The 22662-nt window shown below is 59.9% G+C and overlaps 1 protein-coding gene across 1 annotated transcript; it reads right to left on the minus strand.

Annotated features, from left to right (window-relative positions):
* Positions 1–9415: 9415 nt before the first annotated feature.
* AQP8 (aquaporin 8) lies at positions 9416–14026 on the minus strand. Its single transcript, XM_086760182.1, has 5 exons — positions 13770–14026; positions 12204–12330; positions 11418–11632; positions 10018–10152; positions 9416–9679 (listed from the first exon to the last, which is right to left on the minus strand). The coding sequence occupies exons 1-5, from the start codon at positions 14024–14026 to the stop codon at positions 9637–9639; spliced, it is 777 nt and encodes a 258-aa protein (XP_086616308.1). The 3' UTR covers positions 9416–9636.
* Between the last annotated feature and the right edge of the window lie 8636 nt (positions 14027–22662).

Here is a 22662-nt window from a genome sequence, read left to right on the forward strand (position 1 = left end):
TTCCTGTCCTATGACTGTAAGATCGGAAGCGGTCGTTACTTCTCGCTGTTGATCCAAACGGACGGGGATCTCCCGCTGCCTTCCAGGCTGGGCCGGCGCAGCGGTGAATCCGGCGCGGCCGCGGGAGCCGGAGCTGGAGGCAGAGCAGAGGGGGAGCAGGAGCATCGCACACCCACTGGTGTCACCAGTGTTGGGGGTGCCACGAGGCCCCTGCGATCCCATCCCAACTCTCGGGACGGAGCTGCAGCACCTGCCTCCTCTGCCGTGCAAAATAATTCTGCTTGTGCTGTGGCAAACTCCAGCTGTCGTCCCCGCCAGAGCCGGATTCCTCTGCAGCACCCCTCCTCGCAGGGGATGGCTGGTTTTGTACACGCGGTTCGTCACCTGGCTCAGAAAAACATTCTGATGTGAAGGTTTAAGTAACAACGAGGCTCAGTTACGGGGCTGATCCCAGTGCACCGTGACTTCTTCCCAGGCTTTGCCTGGCGGGGCTTTCCTCACAGCTGAGCCGCTAACCCCTCCCGTCTCCGGGCCCGCAAACCCCCGCCCGCTCAGCCCAAACGCGCCCGGCTGCGGGTTGGGGCTGCGCCGGGCGATGCTCCAGCGTCCAGAGCGCTGTCACCTGGGTGCCTGAAATCCCGGGAGTTGGAAATCCTCAGACAGACGTTCCCGCCACAGCTTTGGCTTTTGTCCACCCGCAGCTTATCCCAGCGTCACTGCCGGCGTGCCCTGAGCGCGCAAATCCCCTCGCACAGATGCTCCACAGAAAATGGGATGGCTTTCCCTGCTTGTTTGCTCCGAGTGAGCCTGGGCTGAAGCACAGATCTCCCGCTAGCGCAGGGCGGGGTTTGCCTTTTCTCGCCACTTTTATCTCGTGTTATTCTCCACTGGAGATTATTCCAGCTCGAAGGCAAGTGCATGGATTTGTGTCACCGGAGCATCGCTGATGGGCTACGATAGCCACGGCCGAGGCCTCTCACCTTCCCTCCGAGGAGCGGTGACCCCATGAGCCTGGCCGCAGCCTCGCCACCGACGTTGCTGCCGTCTCCACCCGTGGCATCACGTCTCTGCGGCTGGGTTACTCCTCTCCTTCCAGATCCCCTAAAGAAAATCCATCGCATCCAGTGCCAGAACAGCAAATGAACTGGTCTGCTCTGCGTGGTGTGGAGCCCCACGGAACCCCGCGGTACCGCTCAGACCGCAAGTGTTTAAAGTCAGACAAAGCTGGCGAGGAAAGGCAATGGAAAAAAAAAGGAAAACAGAGCAACCCACCTGTTGATGAATTTCCAGAAATATTTGAAAACGTTTCATCAAAAAACCTGAAAAAAAAAGTCTCCAGGAAGACCTGCTGCTTTACTGAGTTAGAAATCAAAGGAATTTTTGAATGAAAAGCATTTGTGTGAGGTTTTTCACTCCTCTCTAACTGAACGACTTGGTTTGGTTCAGGACAGCAGCACCTCAGCTGCAGCTGGGCTCCGTGTGCCCAAGGACATCCCCGAGCAGCGGGCTGGAGGGACAACTGCATCCCCTGCGCCCCAGGGTCCCTCCCCAGCCCGCGCCGCCGGCCCTGGTGCAGCACAGCCCTGCCCACGTGGGATTTTGTGCTGTAAATCGCGGTGGGTGGGTTCACTCGTGCGCTGCCAGGTTTGTTTATCCCTCCCGCACGCCTGCTCGTCTGCGTTTGTTAGCCTGATCGTACCAGTTGCCATCTGGAGGAAGCTGTAAATTGTTTTCTGGCTTTTCCGGCTCCTTCCTGCCCCGTCTTGGAGCGGGGAGCTCCGCAGCACCCGGGAGTGGAGGATGCCGGCTCCTTGGGGCGCGTCCCAGCTCCAGCTGCAGGCAGCTGGAAGGGCCACGGAGACCCGGGAACCACAGGTCCTCAGGGCACTGAGTATTGTGAAAACTCCCGCTTTCCTGAGGTTTTATCCCTGTTTCTGAGTTTGGGAGGTCAGGCCTTGGCCAATCCACTCACCACCCCCTGCCTGGGAGCTGCTGCAGGGTGCTCACGTGGAAATAACCCTCGGCGCTCGGCGGCTGCGGGGACACAGAAGTGGCCGGGCTTTCCCAGCTCTCCCGCTCCGTTTCCCTTCCGAACCTCTCCATGAAACCTGGGCATTGGGGCCTGGGGACAACCCACAAGGTGTTACTGGGGCTTTCCCAGGCGTCCCCCCTGCTCCTGGAACGGAGGTGACATCCTTGGCGCTCCCGGCTCAGCCAGGACCGTGTCCGTCATGCCCTCGACGCACGGATGCTCGTGCGGGAAGGGCCATGCTGCCGTTCCCTCCCTGACACGTTCGAGGTGGAATCTCCTCCCTCGGAACGGCTTGCAGGGCTGTCACAACGAAATCCCGCTGCTTTTTCCGATGCCCGTGGGAGCCTTCCGCCTGACCCATTTCGGATGCACCCCAACAACACCCGCTCCAAACCCCGCTGCCGGGGCAGCATCACCGGGCTCGGGCTTAACGATCCCGTGCTAATTACCGGGCCGGTAATTATTGCGGGGCAAGGGGGAGGGCAGTGCTGGGCGGCCGGGAGAGCCCCCGCTCGGGGACACCCACCCATGGGAGCCCCCGCGCGTGTTCGCGGCACCCCGGGCAGACGCGGGCTCTCTGCTCCGCCCGGCGCAGGATGTCACGGTTCCCATGGCAACGGGAGGCTGAAAAGGAAAAAAAAAAAAAGGGAGGAAAAGGGGAAAGGGGCTGCGGAAAGCGCGGGGGAAGGGCAGCCGGGGGGTGCGGTACCCAGGGGCAGCCGCCCCCCCTCGCACCCCACGGCAGACACTCGGGAACCCAAACCGTGGGTCAGTCCACGCCGACCCCCTGCTGCCCCGTGACTGCGGGTTGGGAGGGTTTTCCCCGTGCCTCCAGTTTTTTCTGCAATCAGAGCCAAGTCCCCAGTCCCCGCGGGACCCCAGGGCCCGCAGCTCGGGAAATAACATGGGGGCTGCAGCACGGCGGGCGAGCGGGGGCAGCTCTGGACAGCCCCCCCAGGAGACCCCCGGGGGGCAGAGAGGCTCAGCATCCTCTGCCCAGCCTTTGCCTGTCCTCCTTCTGCAGCGGCCCAGCTGCCGAAGCCCCCCGTTCCCGCCCCCTCCCACCGCGGGCCTGGGCCGTTCAGCTGGGACCCCTGGGCAGGGACCCCGTCCCACCCGTCCCACGTGCTGGTGAGGCTGGGGACCCCCTTTGCCGCCATTTGCGCCGCGGTGGCAGAGACGCGGAGGAAGCCCCGCCAGCGCCGAGGGGCCAATTACTCTTTCATTAGCAGCCGATGTGTTTCTTTATCAGCCCGGCGCTTCCCCGTGCCATGTTGATCATTTTGATGGAGCATTTGTTTTAATTTCCCAAATGAGGAAGCAATCTCGTAAATATTGTGCGGTAATTAAAATGGCTATTTATTGTGCAGCATTCTGGCTGCTGCCAGCGCAGAGCCCGATTAGCATTCCCCTTCCGCCGAGCCTTCGCTCCAGCACGTCCTGCCGCTGCGGCCGGCTCCTTCGCCCTCGCGCCTCTCGCTGCGACGCCGGCGTGGCCAGGACACGCAGCCAAAGTGTCCCGAGCCTGCAAGTTCCGCTGCCCAGATTCCTCCCAGCTAAAATCAACCAGGGGGGTTTCACATCCTCCAAAACCCAGCGAAGAGCGATCAAAACTCTTCTTTCGGTGTCTGGCCGGCGGCGTCAGGATCGGCTGCTACGGGCGAATCTCCGTGATTGGGGACGACGGAATAACACGGGGTCTGGAGGAGAAGGGGTGCCCTGGGGCAGTGACTCCTTCACCTCCAGCCTGGGGGGTTCCTGCTCGCCCTCCCCCTGGCCCGAAGGCCAGCGCTGGCCCCAGCACAGAGCCCACAGGCCAGCCCCAGCCGCCTGCGTCGTGGCTGACCTTGGAGGAGGACGGGGATGGGGACAGGGATGGGGACGGGGATGGGCACATGTGGGGCCGTGCAGTCGGCTCTGCAGCCCCTGCAAGAGCTTGAGGCCATGCACTGCTGTGGGGGGCAGAAATTTCTCCAGGCTGGTTCAAAATCCTCCTCCCGGGTCTCCATGGTGACTGTGAGCGGATGCCGGCTGTGGCGCTGGGCACAGGGGTGGCGGCAAGCAATGGCCCCCGCAGTGATCCTGCCGGGGTCACGGAGTGCCAGGGCCGAGCCGTGGGGCGCAGAGGGGCCCGTGGGCCAGGCAGCGGGACCGCCAGCACTCGCAGGGAGCCCGCGGCCAGGGCCAGGCGTTACGGGGCTGAACCCGGACTGCCGCTCGTCACATCTGCGTGAGCACAAACCAGTTACCCGAGGCTTTGCCCTCTGTGGTTTCTGTTTATTATTTCCTCTCCACAAACATGCAAAGCGGCAAAAGCTGAAAATTAAAAAAAAAAAAATTCTCTTGGAAATAAACATCCATCCAAATCCATTTAAAAAACCCTTTAAAATGTAAATCCTTCCAGCTGGAGCGATGCCGGGGGAAGCAGCGCTCCGGGGCCGGGGAAGCGAGGCTGCGTGTGGGCAGCGAGGAGGTGCAGCCCCGGTGGCCATCAGCGGCTGGGCTCCCCCACCAGCCGGGGGGCAAGCGGGGCGCCGGGGGTCCCGGCCCCCACACCGCCCTGTCCCCGGGCTCCCTCCCGGGATGCAGATTTCTGTGCTGGCTCCTCTCCGGGGAGCCCAAGTGGGCTGCCGGTGACAGCGAAAGGAAATTACAGATCAATAAAATGAGGAGGAGGAGCAGGGGGTGGGAAGTGGAGGGATAAGCCCCCCTCCCTCCGTTTCCCTTCCGCCAGCCCCGCTGCGGGGTCTGGCCCTGCCGGGGGGCCAGCTCTGGCACCGCTGGGTCAGTCCCCCAAAGCCGAGCTGGGCACATCGCCGCCTGCCCCCCGTGAAACACCCCCAGCTCTCCGGCTGCCACCGGAGCTCTGCACATGGCGGCGACACTCGTCAGTGCTCTTTGCGTACGCGCTAATTGGCAGGGAGGCTGCTCTGGCGTTTGAGCCCCCTGTTCTCGCGCCGCAGAGTAAATGCGGCAGTGGAGGCTGGCGTGGCGCTCTGAGGCGGCACAGAGGCGAGGGTCGCAGCGCGTGGCGAGGGACGTGGCATGGCGGTGAGGGATGTGGCAGGTGGCCAGGGATGCTGCCCAGCCTGGGGCGCGTCCCCCAACCCCGTGCTGTCCCTGCGCCGCCTGGACCCCGCTCATGGCGCGGCGTTGAAAGCTTCCCCAGAATACATTCAGACTCCCACTCCCTGTACCGTCGCCGCGCTCCCCGTCTCCTACATGCAGATGCCAGCTCACGCGCGGTACCGGCTCCGCACGTCATCGCCCACCTCCGCTGTCCCTCGTGCCCCCGTGCCGGTGCCCACGCAGCCACCGCCACGCTCGTCCCCCGGGACGCCCCGACTCGGCAGCGAGCACCCGTGGGAGCTCCCCACGGCACCGGCACCCGGGAGACGAGCGCGGGGATGGCTGGAAGAGATTGGGAAGCCTCGCACGCAGCAGCCGCCCTGCCCGCTCCTGGGGCTGTGCGTGGGCCGAGGGCTGCGGGAGCCACGCGGCCCCCCGCTCCCACGCAGCCCCTCGCACAGGGCCGTGGCTGCGGGTGCCCCCTCCCCTGCAAGGCCCGCGAGCACCGGAGGGGTCTGGGGGCTGTGCATCCGTCGGCCTTTTCACAAAAGGTCTGCAACCCCCCTGCCTCGTGCTGGTGCTGCCACTGCCCTGCCATTGTCCGGATTTTAGTGCCGTTCATGGTTTTTGAAGTTTTTTTGGCAATGGTGGGAGCCAGGGTCTGCTCCCGCAGGCAGGAGGGGGCCGGGCAGCCCAGGAGCAGGTGGGCGCTGGGGAACAGCCCCGGCCCTGAGCTGTGGGTGCTGGCGCGGGGCAGAGCATCCCCCTGCCCCCAGCCCTCCCCACGCGCTGCCGCCTGCGCCTGCCCTCCGCAGCCGCTGCAGCTCTGCCCGACGGACAAAAGGAGCTGAAAGAATGAAATCACCCTTCCTTTTCAAGGATTTCTCCAGCTGCAGACCAGCAAAGCAAACCTTTTCAGCAGGGCAGAGTGAGAGTTCCCAGATTCCCTCGTGGGGCGTGTTCCAAAAAGCGTCCATCCATCACACTCTGCTGCAGCCGCACTCTTGGCATCCTGGTGCGCTGCCTCTGCCCGGGGACACTGCTCTTTTCGGGGGGGGCTTTGGGGGAGTTCACTGCCAGAGATCCCGAAGCCGTCTGAGGGGAGAATTTAGAAAGAAAAAAATATGGGGGTTCCTCCTTTCCTGGACGGCGGGGCCAGGGGTCGGGGGGGAACAGCGAGGCGTTGTTCTGCCCGCCGATGAGAAGCCTCTCGTGAGCATGGCGCGGGCCGGGAGACGTCGCCCGGTGAGGCTCCACCGCCGGCAAACAATCACCACGGGGCTGGCACCGCTCGGCCAGCACCGCGTCACCCAGCCCAGCGCTGAGCCGTGCTGCCCTGCGCATGGGCAACGTCCCACCGAGCACCGTGCCAGGGCCGGGGGCACCCTGTGCTGCACCCACTGGCTCCCCAGCCCCCCATCTCCCAACCAGCCGCGAGTTCCAGGGAGCCTGCAGCGCAGCGGAGCTGGGCAGCTCTGGGAGGAGGGGGACTCAGCTGAACCACCCGACTCATGAATTCGCCACTGGCAAGCTGCGTACCAGCTATTTCCAGCGCGATGCTGCCAGCGGCCGCATCCCGCGCAGCCACCAGCCGGGCTGGACAGAGCTGCCCTCGCCGGGGACCGGGGGATCGCATGGGACCGAGGCGCGGAACAGCAAGAGCTCCGGCGTGGCCCGGGGTGTCGCGCAGGCTGGGATGGAGCCTGGCTCGAATTCGGGCTGCACGCCGGGCTTCGGGCTCCTCCGCTGCTGGACGCGGGCCAGGAGGAGCAGCCCAGCTCAGCGTCCATCCCTCGGGAGCCTCCCGTCCCGGACAAACACGCGGCCGTTCCCCGCGGGTGGGCTGGCACCCGGGAGCCTGGCTGCAGGCAGCAGCGCGCCTTTCCTCCCCGTCAGTGTTTAACCAGGATGTTTATCCAGCGTGACAGAGCTGCAGCGTGAGCGCAGGAGAGCCTCGCGCAGATGCAAGGACAGACAAACCTCCTTCTGATGCCGTTCCTGGCGCACACACTGGTTTTTTCCCCGTGTCCCCAAAGTGCTGGCTTCTGCAGGGGTGTGGACCGGCTGCGGTGGCGGTCCTGTGGTCTGGGTCTGGCCAACGCCGGGCTCCCCCCGGGCTCTGCGTCACAGGGGCGTGAGCATCAGCGCCCTCGCCGCCCCCAGCTGCAGCAGTCACTGCCCCGCGGGGCACAGGCGCCCACAGCACTGGTGGCCCACGCCTGCCCCGCTCCCGGGCGGCGTCTCCGTCCCAACGGGCGTGAGGAACCTGGAAAACACCGGGCAACGTCCCGGCTCTGTGGCGGATCCATGTGCCGATAAAACACGGTGCAGACCCACGGCCGGGCCTGATGCAAATTTAACTGGATGGGAATGAGATGTATTTTATGTCCTTAAAGCACATTAAGTGCTTGAAAGTTAATTGGTATTTAATTAGCATAAATTAAGTTCTTTAATAATACTCAGGGAAAAACAACGTGGTATTACAGATGCTTTATTAAAAGTCACCCTGACAAATTAGAAATGAAGGTGCTGAAGACATCAACAGCAAACCAGGGAGTCGCAGGCAGCCACGCATGGGCCACCCCCCACCTCCCGCCCTCCTCACCCGCACCCGGGGACCGCGAGCAGGGGCGTCGCCAGCCCCAAGCCCCCCGAGCCCCGCAGCCGGGGTGCAGGACGGAGCGGGCCCCGCGCGGAGGCAGCTGCAGCCGTAAGCGTGTTTCCTGCGGCGCCGTGGGGCCACGCTTCCTCTCGAGGGGGGAAGGTGGGCGCACATCGCGCCCGAGCGCGGCAGCGGCCTGCAGCCACTCTTCCGCAGAGCTCTGCACCCCAAGCAGGGGCCGGGGCAAGCGGGGTCCCGTGGTGGCTCCCCGTGACCCCCGCTCCCACACCCCCGAGGGTCCCCGTGGGGCGGAAGCTGCGCCTCTGCTCCTTGTCTGGTTTGGCAATTTTTGTGGCGTTGCCATGACAACGGTCCTGGTGACATCTTCATGCGATTTGTCGTCTCCTGGGGCTTGCATCATTTTCCTTCCTGAATGAGGAGCGGCGTCCTGCGCCCCGGCTCACCTGGGGCCCGTGCCGCCCACCGCGGGGTACGGCAGCCCCCGGCCCAGCCCCGCGAGAGCAGCAAACACGCGCGAGCCAAGTCAGGGACGCGTTCATCCCGGCATTTCCTCGCTCCGGCATCTCTACAGCCTCGTCCTTTTCTAAAACAGAACACATCTGTGTGCGTGTGCGTGGGTCACCTCCCGGGCTGGGAAAAAAGAGAAAGCTGAAAATAGAGAGGTGACATTGTGCAGGGCTCTGCCAGCCCCAAGGGACATCAAAATGCCAGGAACGTCCTCCCCGCCACAACAAGGACTTTTCTGCCTGCAGCAGCCCAGGAGGAGCGGTAGGAAGCACCCGCTTCGCCCAGGGCTTTCCCCTGGACCCGCTGCCAGCCGCAGCCCTGCACAGCGGTCCGGCCCCGGGAGGATGCTGCTGCTCCTGCCCGTGGCAGCCGGGCCCCGTCCCGTCCCGAGCTCCCAGCTGGTGCTTCGCCCCCTGCCCTCCTGGTGCCGGGAGGTTTCCCAGAAACGGGACTGCCACCACAGCTCCCATCTCCCGGCGCACAGCATCCGTGGGGCAGGCCGGGCAAGAGCCACTTGGCATCGTCCCAGACCCGCGCGAGGGACAGGAGCCGACCCGCGGCACAAACTGGAGGAGCGACCTGCGGCACTGGGGCGTGGGCTCCCCCCAGGCCGGGTGCCGAGGAGGGAGCCGGGGGAGAGGGAGCAGAGATGTTCGAGTGAGAGACAAAGGCAGGAGCCGGCGTGGGGCAGGGCACGGAGCCTGGCGGCGCCCACAGCCGCGTTCGGGGCTGGGTTGCTCCCGCAGGCAGGTGCCAGGGCAAGGCGAGCCGGCTGCGTCGGGCCTCGGCGTTAACACCGCCACAAAGAAGTCAGCGAGCGATCAGTGCCAGCGCCGGCGAGTGATGCTGCGTGGTCCCGGGGCACGGCTGCTGCACTCAGTTTCCCGCTGCCTCAGCGGGATTAGGGCCGGCTCCTCACCAGGTCTGGGAACCAGCAGCTCTGGGGAGCTGGAGAGGCTGCTGGAAGCTGGAGATGCTCCTGGAGAGCGTCCTGGCCATGGCCACAGACACCGGCCCCCCGAGCGCAGGGCAGCGGTGCCCACCCCCGAGGGCACAGGGCTCCCCAGCGCCGCAGACACCCAGGCACAGCCCCGGCGGGACGGACGCTGCGCAGGACCGATGCCGGGGGAGGCTGGGACCTCGTGGGCACAGCTGTGGGTCAGAGGATGCCCTGGTGAGTCGGTCCCACCGCTGCGGCAGACGCCTGGGGTCCGGTGCTGCCCAGCCCTGCGGCCAGGACAGGGCTGCGGGGTTCGGCTCCATTGTCCCTGCCGCATCAGGGGAACCACGGAGGAGAGGTGGGATGGTGAGGAAGAGGAGCAGAGAGCTTCACGCCGGCTGTGCTGAGCCGCACCAGCCGCCCGCAGCAGGTCAGCGACAACGGCACGCGCGTGGCTCCACGCCATCACTTCAGGAGCAGGCGGGTGGTCCGGTCGCCGATCAGGAGCCTGCGGGGAGGTAAAGGAGAGAAACTGAGGGTCAGGGGTTTTGCCATCGCAAGGGTGGAACAGAAACCCAGCAGCAGCCCAGCGCCAGCCCCAGCCCGGATTCGCCCCGCAAGAAGATGTGGATGCAGCAAACATATGGATTCGGAGAGAGGCGGTTGTCGCCCCGTCCCTGTGGGAGGGTGAAGGGAAAGGAGCCTCCAGCCCTCGGACGTCTCTGGAAAAGCCGCTGCTCGCAGCCTCGACGCAGGGAGCAGGGACACAGCCGCAGGGCAGAGCCCTCGGCAGGGTGGGAAGGGGGGGTCAGCCTGCACGGCTCCGCTCCCAAGGGCGCCACGTACCTCAGCAGCGCGCCGACAAGGAGGGCAGCCACCATGGGCCCGACCCAGTAGACCCAGTGGTAGTCCCAGTAGTTTGCCACCACAGCTGGCCCGAAGGCTCTGGCGGGATTCATGCAGGCCCCGGACACGCCGCCCCTGGAAGAGGAGCAAACCGGCCGCCTCAGCCCCGCGGGACACAAAACTGCTGCTCATCTTCCTCGCTGCAGGGACGGGGCGAAGCAGGGGTGTGAGGGGCGGCAGCGTACCCCTCCCGGGGCTCCTTGCTGGGGGTCTGGCCCCTGGTTTGGACCACCCCGGCTCCATCCAAGCACGGCTGCTCCATGCGCGGGGGACAATTCGCTTTCGCAGGGTAACGATGCCCAGGCCCGAGCGGCTGCTCACCAGCGGGCACCTGCCCTCGCTCAGCGGCTGCACGCTACCGGGGGGAAGCAGGGGTGCTGGGTCTATTTTGGGGCTTACGGGAGCCGGGCTGTTAAACAGGGAAAGCTCTGTGCTGCGCGTAGGCAGCGGAGCAGGGCAGGAGAGACAACGGTGTCCACAGATTAAAGAAAACGGCAACAGATCAATATTTGCAGGCGAGGTCTGCACGCTGTTTAAACGGGAGCCCTGAGTCCCGCTAGAGGGGGCAGCACCGTAGCCAAACCGCCCATTAACATCCATAATTGCGCGCACACGTCGTCCGATTGCCACGGCGCACGGCCCAGGCTCTTCACCCGAAACGCCCGCCCGTGCCGAGGCCGAGCTTGGCAGCGTTTCCAGCAGCCGCGAGGACGCCCAGGAGGAACCGGCCCCGATAAACCCTCTCCTGTTTGCTCAGGGCTTCCTACGGCAAACACCGCCCGCGCAGCCCAGCGCTTTTATCAGCCCACGAGTTACAAGCGCTGCTCTGGGTGAAGCGCCACGCGCTGGGCTCGAGCCGCCGGCCGCTCCTGCACCCGGCCTGGCTGCGCTCAGCAGCTCTCCCCAAAAATGTCGGGGAGGCCGACGGGCTCTTTCGCCAGCCTCTGCAGTGGGCTTGGCTCTCCTCCAGCGCCCTGGCCAGTAGGTTCTGTGCTGGGCTGCGAGGGGGCACGTCCCACCCCATCTCACATCATCCCATCCCCATCTTGCCCCATTCCCATCCCCATCTCGCCCCATTCCCACCCCACCCCACCCCACCCCAGGGGCACTGTCCCCTCCCCAGTGCAGGATGCAGCAGCCGCAGTGCTGGCCAAGGAGGGAGCAAGGGACCCTTGGCGCTGGGTGCTTGGAGCTGCCCCCCACCCAGGCTCTGCTCAGCCAGCACCACAGGGATCTCCGAGCACCGGCTCCAACCCCGCAGCCCGTGGTCCCATCCTGACCCCCTGCCCACTGAGAGCAGCTGCTGGGAACACGCGTGGGGACAGGACCCCCAGACTCACCCCGCCAGGATGTCGACCGTGACAGTGAAGCCAATGCAGAAAGGCGCCAGCGGGGTCTTGGTCTTCTCATTGACGGCGCCCATGCAGACGGCAAGGACCAGGAAGGTGGTCATGACGATCTCACCCACGAGGATGGAGGGGATCTGCTCGTCGTTGGCGATGCCGCTGAAGGCCCCTCCGCTGGCGTTCACATACCGCTCGCTCGCCGCCACGGCCTGCGCGGGGGGAGCCCTGTTTGCGCCCTCCACGCTCCATATTGCGGGCTTTAGTGGGCATATGTGCTCGCTGGCAGGACAGCGTGGGCGGGCGTAGCGTCAGGTTAAAGAGGAGCTAATCTCATCACTTTCCTCCTGAAAGCCAGCCCTAAGCGCCTGGCAAACAAACTCCTTAGCAAAGGCTCTCAGCCTCTCCCGAGATAACGAGGCGGCCACCGCTCTCGGGCGGGACGAGCCTCCCCCGGCCATCAAGGGCTGTGCGGCCATCGAGGGCTGCGCGGTGGCCAAGCGGCACCGTGCCGCTGGATGCTGGGAACCGGCAGCACTGAGGGTAAATCAACCTTACGGCGCAGTGCCGTAAGCGGAACGGCAAGCGAACACCGTGCGTGAAAGTGGCTGGAGCCGCGGAGGCACCATGCATCATTCCGTGCCTTAGCAAACCTCTGGAGAGCAGCTGCCGTCGGGAATTATTTGGCTGGGCAGAAGGTTGGGGCTGGCTGGGCCAGCTCGGGAGAGCCGGAGAGCCCCTGCGCCCCAGCCCTGGCTGAAGAGACGCCCCGAGCATCCGTACCTTTGCCAGACCGGCTCCTACCATCCCTCCGCAGAGCTGGGAGAGCCAGTACGGGATGAGCATGGTGATGTTCAGCCCGCCGACCAGCCACACGCCCAGGGACACGGCAGGGTTGAAGTGGCCTCCGCTGCAAAGGAGAGAGGAGCATCAGCACGGGGTTCGCCCCCGGCACGGGCGCTCGGGCGCTGCGCTCGCCGCGGCCTGGAGACACATCGGCTTTTCCAGCCCTTCCCCAGTCTCGCCCCGTCCCCAGCGACGGCTGGCAGGAGCCGGTGCTCGCCCCGCGAGAAGACCCAAATCGTTCATCCTGAAGACTACGTGCAAGGCAAACTCAGATGCCTCCTAATTAACACAGATTACCACGGGACATGCATTAATGAACAAGTTTCATAACCGATCAGCCCTGATAATAATTGCTGGTGAAGCCGATGAGTCAGAGCGTCTAGGAGCTATAATTACCTCTCGTTCTGCAGCTGTAATTAAAGACCCATCACAGGAGAGCAAGAAGCTGTGTTGTTCAGGCCGGCCAACATCTCGGCCGGACAGGGCCCTGGCTGCAGAGTCCCCCCGGGAAGGGCGGCAGCCCGGGAGCTAACGCAGGACCCTAAAGCAGGCAAACCCCATCCGGAGCGCCCACTCTCCCCCGGCATGGCCCGCTCGTCCCCAGCCAGGCTCCTCTCCAGCCTCTTGGACACAAATCTCTAAAACATCTCCCTGCCCGGGATGCTTGAGCCAGCTCCTCCTGGCCTCAGAGGTAACGGGGGACCCCGAGCCGCCTTCGCAGCCCCTCATCGCAAAGCCCCCCCGTGCTGCTCCCCTGTGCCGAGGGCTCGGCTTTGCCCCGCCGCACAAACCTCGCCCCGCGGCGTTACCCCACCTCACAGGCACTGATAAATTATCAGTCCGTTTGCTCTGGGCTCCGGGGCTCGCACGTGAGCCCAGACGGAGCAGGTTTGTGTCCCCACGTTTCGGGAGGGACAGCCCGGAGACACCCCATCCCGGGGCTGCGCAGAGCCCACCACAGGGAAGGGAAGGAGCCTCCCCAGGGACTGCTTCAGCTTCTGCCTTCGGGATAAATCTACATCTTAGCACCAAACCCCCCCATTTGCAACGAGTGGCTTCGTCTAAACGCTGCTTTTGAGGAACTGAAACCATTCGTAAATGGAATCCAAATTTTTCACCTGAGAACGCGCAGGGGAGTAGCACACAGGGGTCAAAAGCTCCCATTCTGACATCCTTTTGAAAGGAAACACCTCAGCGCTCAAAAGCAACGCTTCTGTTTCAGCTTTGACCATTTTTATTAAAAGGCACTAAAAATAAAACGTTGCAAGCAAAACCCAGCAAACTCCCCCAGACTCAGGGCGTCATGGACGACCACCACCCAAGCAACCACGCGGCTATCGGAGGCTCGACGGCAGCGCAGCGTGGCTGCGGTCACCGATATTTGGGGAGGAAAGACCCAAAAGGCAGCGTGGAGGCGGATTGAGCATCTCCTGCCCGCCACGGAAACCGCACGGCCCCCGGTGAGGGGGTGCAGAGGGCGGCGGGGGCAGTGCCCCCCCTTACCTGATGCCTCCCAGGATGGCGATGATCAGCCCCAGGGCCAGCCCGTGCGCCAGGGCGGGCTGCAGCCGCCCCGTGTCGCCCGTGTCCTCCACCACGGAGAGGCAGCCGATGAAGATGAAGAGCGCGCTGCCCAGCAGCTCGGCCACGCAGGGCTGGACGTAGCGCTCGTACCAGTGAGGCTGCGGCGGCCTGGCCTTGGCGGCGATGTCCACCGTCACCTCCTTGGCTGCGGGGTGACGACGCTCAGCAGTGGCCATGAGCGGGGCTGGAACGAAGCAGGCAGAGTCCTGGTGGCTGCTGGTCCCACGGGGACGATGGCAGAGATGCTGCCGACCAGTGGGCTCGAGAAACTGGAGGTGGAGGGGTCGTGGTGAGGGACAAGGACCCTCAAGGAGCGCCGCACTTGTCCCGCTGAAAGGCTGGCAGGCTCCCCTTGACCTGTGTGAAGAGGTAGTGGATGGGTGGCTCTAAAAATGGATTGGATTTGCATTGCTAAACAAAAAAAAAAAAAAAAAAAGGGGCAATAAAAGCTGATAGGCCAGCCCCCAGGAATATAAAAGCTCTTTATCACTGCCGTTCCTTGGTTCAAGGCTCTGGGTTTTTTTCCCCGCTGTGTGTTGTTGTTGTAGGGTTGCCTGCCAAGGCTCGGGACGTGATTCCTTCCATGCAGATACCTGGAGCGCCGGCATCTGTGCGAAGCCCGGCTGGCCTCCTTCACCGGGCAGCTTTCGCCGGCTTGTGCTGCCAAGAGGAGCACGCGCCCGAAGGAGCACGATGCCGCAGGGGCACGCGCGGATCCAGCAGCACCCTGGGAAGCGGCTGATATAGCTCTGGGGAGGGAAAAGCCACTCCTTGGGAAAAATCACCCCTGCCCCAAGCTCTCTGTAAGAAAATTGAGTTTAAGCCCCGGCGTAACACACGAGACCAGAGCCCTTCCCGGCACGGTGCAACCGAGAGCCCCGATGCGTGCGCGGGAGGGGACGCGCGAGGAGCAAGGGGGAAGGCTGCACCCCAGGAAAGGGCGTCCAGAGGCGCCGTGCTGGCACAGGGGGAGGCAAACCGAAACCTCTTGGAGCCAGCCCCAGCCTCGGAGCAGTGTCTGGGGTAAGGCGCAAGGGCAGGCGCCTCCTGCCAAAACTGCTGGACGTCGGTGCTTTTGGGCATGGCAGACACGTGGGATTTAACTGCAGTTACATCAGTAACGCTTAAGGGGCTTTAAAACCTTACAGACAGCATCAGCATAGAGAGACCTACCCCCAAACCTCTTCCCCCAGATCCCAGGGAGCCGGTAAAGGGGCCAATTCGCCTGGAGCTACCCAAGGAGCCCGCCCGAGCCACCCTATCCCCCAGCCCAGCCCTGCCCAGAGCTCCTGAAGCAGGAGCAGCCGACTCCGACGGCCCGGATCCCCCCGGCACCTCTCAAATCATAGATTGCGGTGAGCTGTCTGAGGATCCACCAGCAGCCTTGAAAGTCAACGTTGATCCAATGCTCAAAACCTCCCCAGACACCCACCGCACCCCGTAAGGGATCACTGCCCCGAAAGCCAAATTCAAGGCACAGCGGAGGCTGCGGGGCCGCAGCCGGCAGGCGAGAGGGGACAGCCAGGGCCGCAGCCTGGCAGGGGACGCGGGCACCACCGCACCGCCCGTGCAGCCGCGGGCACGGCCGAAACCACGCTGGCGACATGAGTGCCAGGGTCTCCGCAGCGCAGCTCGCGCCCAGCCGCAGGAACGCGCCTGCCGCCTCAGCGGGGACGCAGCCCACCCGCCACGGCGTTGCACCGCCTTGAGCAATCGCCTGCGGCGTTTCATGTTTGTGGTGGGTCGTTAAGGATTGGGGTTTATAGATTTTTTTTTTTTTTTCCCCTCTCGTAAGCAAGGGTAAAGAACGCCACAGATGTTTTACGATGTTTTCACAAGACACTGGGGGTGAGAAGGAAATTTCCACTCGCCTGTCCCAGGGAGGGCTGCTGCTGGCCACAGGCCAGGTGAGGGTCAGGCCGGAGCTACGGGGGATTCCCAGTTTAGGCACTTTTAAATGAGCCTCTGTCAACTCACTTCCCCTCCCGAGAGCTCATTTCCTACAGAGAAAAGGTCTTGGCAGCAAATCACCGGAATACGGAGGGTGAGTGGTGGGGTTGGCCGGTCTCTGGGGCTTCTCCTGAACCCCCCACATGGAGCTGAGGAACAGGAAAACACCCGATTCCATCCCATCAGCCAGCAGACCACGGTCACATCGAGCAGGTTTCCCACTGGTACCTGGAATCTCTGTCACCACGCCTCCCAGCACAACCAGCTTGCTGTTTCAGTGGGAGGGATTGCAACTCAGGCAAAAGGAACCCAGATTTCATTCACTTTTCAGGGTATTTATTATGAGTAACGTAACACGTATGCAGCCTTCATCCGGTGCTTCTCACCAGCAGCTCCCAAAGCGCTGTACGAGCGACACCGGCATCACATCACCATGCCCGGCCGGACAGGCTGCTGCAGACGTCTTCAGAGCGCTGCAAGGCCACAGCCCAAAAGTGAGGATTAACTCCGCGTCCTTGGCTTTTAAACATTTACCATCATTGTTTGGGGAGCAGGGACGTTTGCCTGAGCCTTCTCCAGGAAATGCTCCACGTTCAGGCAACAAAGGCATTAATTATTACTGAGCAGGGGACTGAAACAGAGCAAAACAAAAGTGCAGTCTCAAGGGAGCACGTTCCCCTCCTCGGCAGGAGCGCCAGCCAAGCGGCTCCGCACCAAGCGCTGCCCAGGCATCCCGTGTCTGCCTCGCAGGACTGGCAGGAAAAGCGCTGGAGGAGACCGGCTCCGGAAGTTTCAGCACTGTGCAAAACACCCACTGATCTGTTTTAGAAGATGAGAGAGGGAAACGTTTTGAGCAGAGCCAGGGCTGACATCCTGCTAAGCGAACACTTCAGTTTGGCAGTTTCTTGCCTTTCTTCTGGAGCCCAGGGAACACGGCTGTTCTCTAACCACTGCAGCGGCGTGAGGGCGGTTACACGGGAAAAATAACCCTCCTCGTGCGAAATGCACGTTAACCTCAAAAACACGGGCAAAACCAGCCAGTAAAATAATGACGCCTTTTTCAGCACCTGTCAGCTGGGGCTCCTAACGCGCTCGAGAGCATACATCCCACCGGAACCTCCCGATGGCCAAACGAGGCCGAGCGATCGCTTGGCTCACCACCAAACCACCACAGCACACACAGCCACAGCAGAACCGCCCGGCGGCAGGGAAGGGCAGGTGGGCAAAACACAAAGGAGCCACGTGGGAATTAACTGCGGTTGTCAGCTGTGCTACACGGCAGTGTGCCAGTACGGCGCGCAAGACAAAGGGACGCAGGGCTGCTCAGCGCAGTCAGAAGTCATGCTACCGGCAAAGCAAGGAACTCCGGAGCGAGGGGTCCGCCGAGGCTCGAAGGGAATGGCATCACCTCAGCACGCTCAGGGCTGCCTGGGCCCTCCCATGCTGTCAAAGGTTCACAGCAGCAATACACATGATCTATATTTGTCACCACGAACTGGCAGCGGTGATGTTGGATTTCTCCTACGTTTACCCTGAACTGTGACTTACCTGCAGTTACAACTCTTGCCTGTAACACATTTTCCATACCACGCAATAAGCCATTGCTACAGACCCAGTTTCAGCTACATCTCCATCCAACACCCCTCCAGCGTCGCTCCGAGAAGAGGCTGCTCCAGCACCTGCCTTTGGTGTGGAGACGCCGCTAAGGTGCACAGAAACAACCCTGCTCTCGGCACCTTTGCCCCTCACGGGTGAGATTAAACGCTTGGCACTAAGGCTTGCTCAGTAAGCTCGATGGAAACTATGCTCATGGGAAAAGGCGTGGGGACGAGAGCAGATAAATCTGTTCCTATTAGCAGACACTTATTTTTGTCCTTGTTTGTGCTTGCACCAATTTGCTAAATAAGTGACAACAGCAACTGTGTCAGTTGGTACAGGAAACGGCGGTACAGAACAAGCACCAGTTTTGAAAGATCCTTTTTAGGAATTCAAAAAGATCCTTTTTAGGAACCGTGCAGAACATTTCCCATCTCCCTGGACCTGGATGGAAAAATCACAACACTCCTGCTTTCTCCAGCCTTCCCCAACGCTTCGTTTTGTTTCTCCCTGCTGCATCGGGCAGATCTGCAACCCTTTGTCTGCTTTTCTGTACGAAGCACAGCACCCAAACCACCCAAACTCCAACAAGCACTTCAGGACGCGCGCAAGTGCCGTGAGCATTTAATGGCCTTGACTGGAGCACACGCGCAGCCTCTGTGGAACCAGTGCAGGCACATTTTATAGGACAGATTTCCGACTGGATGTCTATAAAAATTTAAAACCAAGTGTTTGGGTGCTGCACAACGATGTTGCTGCAAGGAAAGACCCCAGCATTGCCAGCACTCATGGTCAGCTCTTTTAAAAAGCAATAAAGAAGGCAAAGGCAACTCATTTGACACTGCCTTATCTTTACAGTATTTATCTTGGAGACTGACAGTCTTAATGATTACACAGCGGTTACTGAATGAGAACTGCAGAATTGTTTGCAGCTCGTAGCAGTAACACAGGTTAGCTGACCTCTGCCCATTTATAGATCCTATATTGCATAACAGTTTTACTTCAAATTGCTACCGTAACGCTGGAGCGCCGATGGAAATTTCCAAGGGTTCTCAACGCAGACTTAACCGCTGTCTGCTGGGAACCAGGGACAGATCTGGGTCAGTTCTGCACATACAGAGCAGGCTGGCTTTTGAGAAGGGAAAATACCCAGCAGGATGAAGCCATACTTAGACCTTAATTCAGGTATTTAACATTAAAATCCACCAGGCTCTCCAAGAAGGCACGGATGCTGCCAGTCCCATGCAGTACGCACACGTGCACATCTTCCCTGCAATTACCTAACCCTGGGCTCGCCGTACGCTCACCCTGTAAGGCCGACCACAGCAGAGCGCTTCTGTCCTCAGTAACTGCCTTTCCCTGTGCCCCAGCAGCACAGAGACCTAAAATAATCTGCCAAGCACAAAGTGAGGCACTGGTAACTCTGCAGAGAAGCTTGAAATGCTATTGCTAAGCTAACTACTCCTTTTTGTTCAGCTCCTAGAGCTGGATAATCTCTGTAAGGAGCAAAGTATTTTAATTTTCTAGAAAGAGACTTATTTTACCTCTCTTTTAAGAGCGAGCAGGCAATGCTCAGGCATGGGTCACTTGGCTGGAAGACAGGCTCAGTAACCATCACCTAAACTGTGGCTGAAGCTTGGACAGGGCGAGGATCAACATCCAGGACTTGGCATGGAGCAGATACGAGGATTTTCTTGTACCTGTCATGAACAATTTGTGACAGGCATCTCAGCGGCAGGCAAGGACCACGTGCTCCGACTCCCTCGGTTTGCCATGGCAACTGGACTCAGCATCCTCCTTGTGCAAACGCTTCACAACCACAGACACAGGGAGAAACAGAGTGCATTAACAGCAGCTTGCTTCAAGAACAGCCAGTATGACCAGACAATTCCTCTGACTGCCCCTTGCTGCTCCCCACATTCCCTGGCAGAGCTCCTTCAGCAGGACCTTCATCCCCTGCCACGTAGGGCCAACAACCAGCCTGGCTGTCACCCCCACTGGAGGTCCCATGTCACCTACCCTCTCCAAATGCACAGCACCCGGGAGGGACAGCCCGACTACGCACCCTGCAGTCGAAACAGAGTGGGAGGACAGCGGGGAGATACAACTTTTCAGGTGCTCCATAACCCATTAGCAACATAGCACGGAACAACATCACAGGGTCGTCGCTGCAGACTTGGAGAACTTTTCCTATTGATGACACCAAATCTGCCGCTGTTGCTACATTTACAGACACAGAAACGATATTCAGTACTATATATAGTACATTTCAAGTACTTTTAAGAGATCGTCAATGAAATGACACAGGTGTGGGTCAATGAAATGACGGGCATGGCTGACGCAGAGACCACAGCCAAATCCAGGGCCGACATCGCAGTGGCAGAGATGGCAGCGAAGCGCCCTTATCTAGGGCTGGGTACCAGCCAGGTCCGGCTCCCAGCCTCTCCAGCCAGCACCGACAGTCACCGGCAGTCACTCCAGTGCAGACCCCAGCTCCTGCAGGGCCAGGCAAAACCCCCCAAGCATCAGGGGAAGGTGCCAGCGGGGCAGGGGTTTGCAAAGGGACCGGTTGAGCTCCTGCGCCATAGCTGGCTGGTTCGAGCAATGCAGCTGACTTTCGCCTTGCAGTTAGCTCAAGCTTAAATGATTTTTTTTTTTTTTTCCTCCTTTAAACAAGCCATTTGCAGGGATTAATTCTCTTGTGCTGTCAGTACCAATAACCCAGGCAGACAGCTGAGCTGGGAGCAGAGAAGAGAGGCAGAGATTCACTGCGCAGATCAAGGGAGCCACTGCTGACAAGCAGTCACACAAACCGCAGCAGGCGGCACCGGCCATCTCTCCTGGCCAGAAAGCCAGTGGCTTTCCAGCAGAGTAGCATCGTTTCAGCAGCACCAGGCATTCCCCAAACCCAAATATTCCCTGAAGAGAGGTGAAAGATATATTTATTTTCATTAGCGTAATCAGGAGAGCTAGACTGCCCACACCCATCTTCCCCCACGAGCTCCCGAGGTACCACAAGTTCCTTTGATCCTCCGGTAACCCTGAAGCACATGGTGACCTACTTTCGTCACCAGTGTTGGCAACCGAGCTAGAAGAGACTCTCGAAGAGTTCTTGCAGGAATGACTTCCCTTCTCCTAGCTGGATGCTGAGCCGCTTAGCTGAACAGCTGCGAGATGGAAAGTCAGACTCATCTAGATGAAGAGTGAGCAGGGCACCATCGTGCCTTTCATCCCACGGCACCAGCTTTGCTTCTCTGCATTCTTCAGCGCTTCCCTCGGATGAATAAATTATACTGGGACCTAAAATAGAAATTGATGAGCAGATATTCCACCAATATCTGCCTCATGCTAGCAGACACCATTTCCAAAACACAGAGAGCATGAAACTATGACCAAAAAGACGACAAAAAAGACGGACTGATAGAGTCCAGGACGTCTCCCGTAGCGAGCTGCATCCAAAGCCCGTTTATATGAAAAATACAACAGCTCAGTGGTTGCATCTCAGCTGCTGACCAGTTCAAAGGGAAAAGATTTGTTTGTTCCAGAGCAGATAAGACTCCAGCTTGGCTCCCACTCATAAAGATACGTTACAAGAGGCTGAAGGAATATGCTCTCAAAGGGAGTCTTGCCAAAATTAAATCGATAGTAGAGATGGGGCTTTTATGGCACTACCTATTTGTTCATTTTCTTCAACAGAAGTCAGCAGGGTAGTCTTGTTGCCACAGAGCAAGCATTAGTCACTGCACGAGATGACTCCTGCCGTGCAGAGGGTGTCATAGGGCTTTTGGCTTGTTGGTGGGTTTGTTTTGTTTTTTTTTTAAATCCCTAATTCTTACTAATAGACACACAACTGTCAGGTAAGCTGTCAAACTTGGCTACGAGCAGATTTGTGACACTACACACTGTCTCGTTTCCCTCATCTTCATATTTAAGCACCTTTGACTCAGCTATTTCAGATACTTCTTGCATGTTAATTCAAACCAAGAGGTTTTTCAGGACAGACACTGTCTTTCAGCGGGTGCTCGTGCAGCACTTAGCACAGGTAATGCTAACGCCAGCAAACCAGATCAGAGCCGTTTGCGGAGGGAGATCAAGGAGCAGAACATCAAAGAGTACTGCAGGCAGAATCAGATATCCTGTCAAAGGCGCACGAGGAGTCCCCAGGACCGAGAAGTCAGTTAGTCATTAATAAGCTCTTACTCCATAAACTGCAAGGAAGAAAATTACATTCATAGGAATACACAAGTAGGAACTAGCTTTTATATACACCAGAATGAGAATTTTGAGAGCTCAGCAGAGAGACTCAAGGACAGTTAGGTATGCAGCGAGGCTGGAGGGAGGCAAGATCCGACTCACGGCGGCTGGAGAACAATGCCACAGCAGTCACCACCACGCTTTGCTCCAACAGGCTTGCCATCGCAGGGACGCAGATCTAACACGGCTCGTTTCCCTCTACGACAGGGTTAGTGCACAGTGAGGGCACAGCAGGTACAAGCCTGCTCCCAAAACCCACTGATTCTGTTGATTAAAAAAAAAAAAAAAACAAACATCAAATTCCATTACGTCCATTCACCTGAAGCAAAAGGAATCTCAAACACAGCACCAGCTGGTGTACCAGGTCCTGGCTCAACCACGCTCCCCAAGCGCTACAGCCCACCTTGAAGGTGGAAGAAGCAAAACATTCACTGTTGCCCATCTCAGGAGCACCTTACTGTTTCTTCAAAATGGAAACAAACCACTGAAGAGCCCGATCCCTAGTCATGCTTCCATAACATCACATCTTCGATCTTGCAAAGGGCTTGCAAGACAGCACACACCCTACAGGAGCAAAGTTCCCATGTGAGTCAGAGCGTCTGTAGGTGGGAGGCCCCTGTATGCTCATTAAAAGCAAGAAAAGCGACTTAATGGTCCACAGCAAGATCCAAGATGCAGTACTGAAGAAGTCCTAAAAAGTTTGAAGACTGCAGCATCCAAATAAAAGACCTACCAGGATTTAGACTTGGGAAAATAGCTTTTGGGAAAGGAAAAGGGCTGGGTGGGGACGAAGGGGTATGAAGGCAAGCACCTCAGAATCCCAACCTAAACACACAGCTGTAATACAGCAGTTCTTGTAGAAAGTTGTTTAATTTCTCCTCAAATGTAGAACAACAACAAATGAAAACAAACAAACAAAACCTCAAACAAACCAAAACATAACAAAAACCCACAACTGCCAGTGAAGAGATCATGCGTTGTAAAGCCATCACAATTCCAGACAGCTCAAGGC

The sequence above is a fragment of the Chlamydotis macqueenii genome, chromosome 15 (assembly GCF_036417535.1).
Source record: "Chlamydotis macqueenii isolate bChlMac1 chromosome 15, bChlMac1.mat, whole genome shotgun sequence".
Lineage (NCBI taxonomy): Eukaryota > Metazoa > Chordata > Aves > Otidiformes > Otididae > Chlamydotis > Chlamydotis macqueenii.

What these genes read in the sequence shown, in the direction of transcription:
- AQP8 (XM_086760182.1), bottom strand. Translation starts at nt 14,026, where the DNA reads ATGGCCACTGCTGAGCGTCGTCACCCCGCAGCCAAGGAGGTGACGGTG. An exon ending in GCCATCCTGGGAGGCATCAG is followed by an intron (nt 12,331 to 13,769) that starts GTAAGGGGGGGC and finishes TCTCCTTTGCAG; the next exon opens with CGGAGGCCACTTCAACCCTG. An exon ending in ACGGTCGACATCCTGGCGGG is followed by an intron (nt 10,153 to 11,417) that starts GTGAGTCTGGGG and finishes CTCCTCTTCCAG; the next exon opens with GGGCGGCGTGTCCGGGGCCT.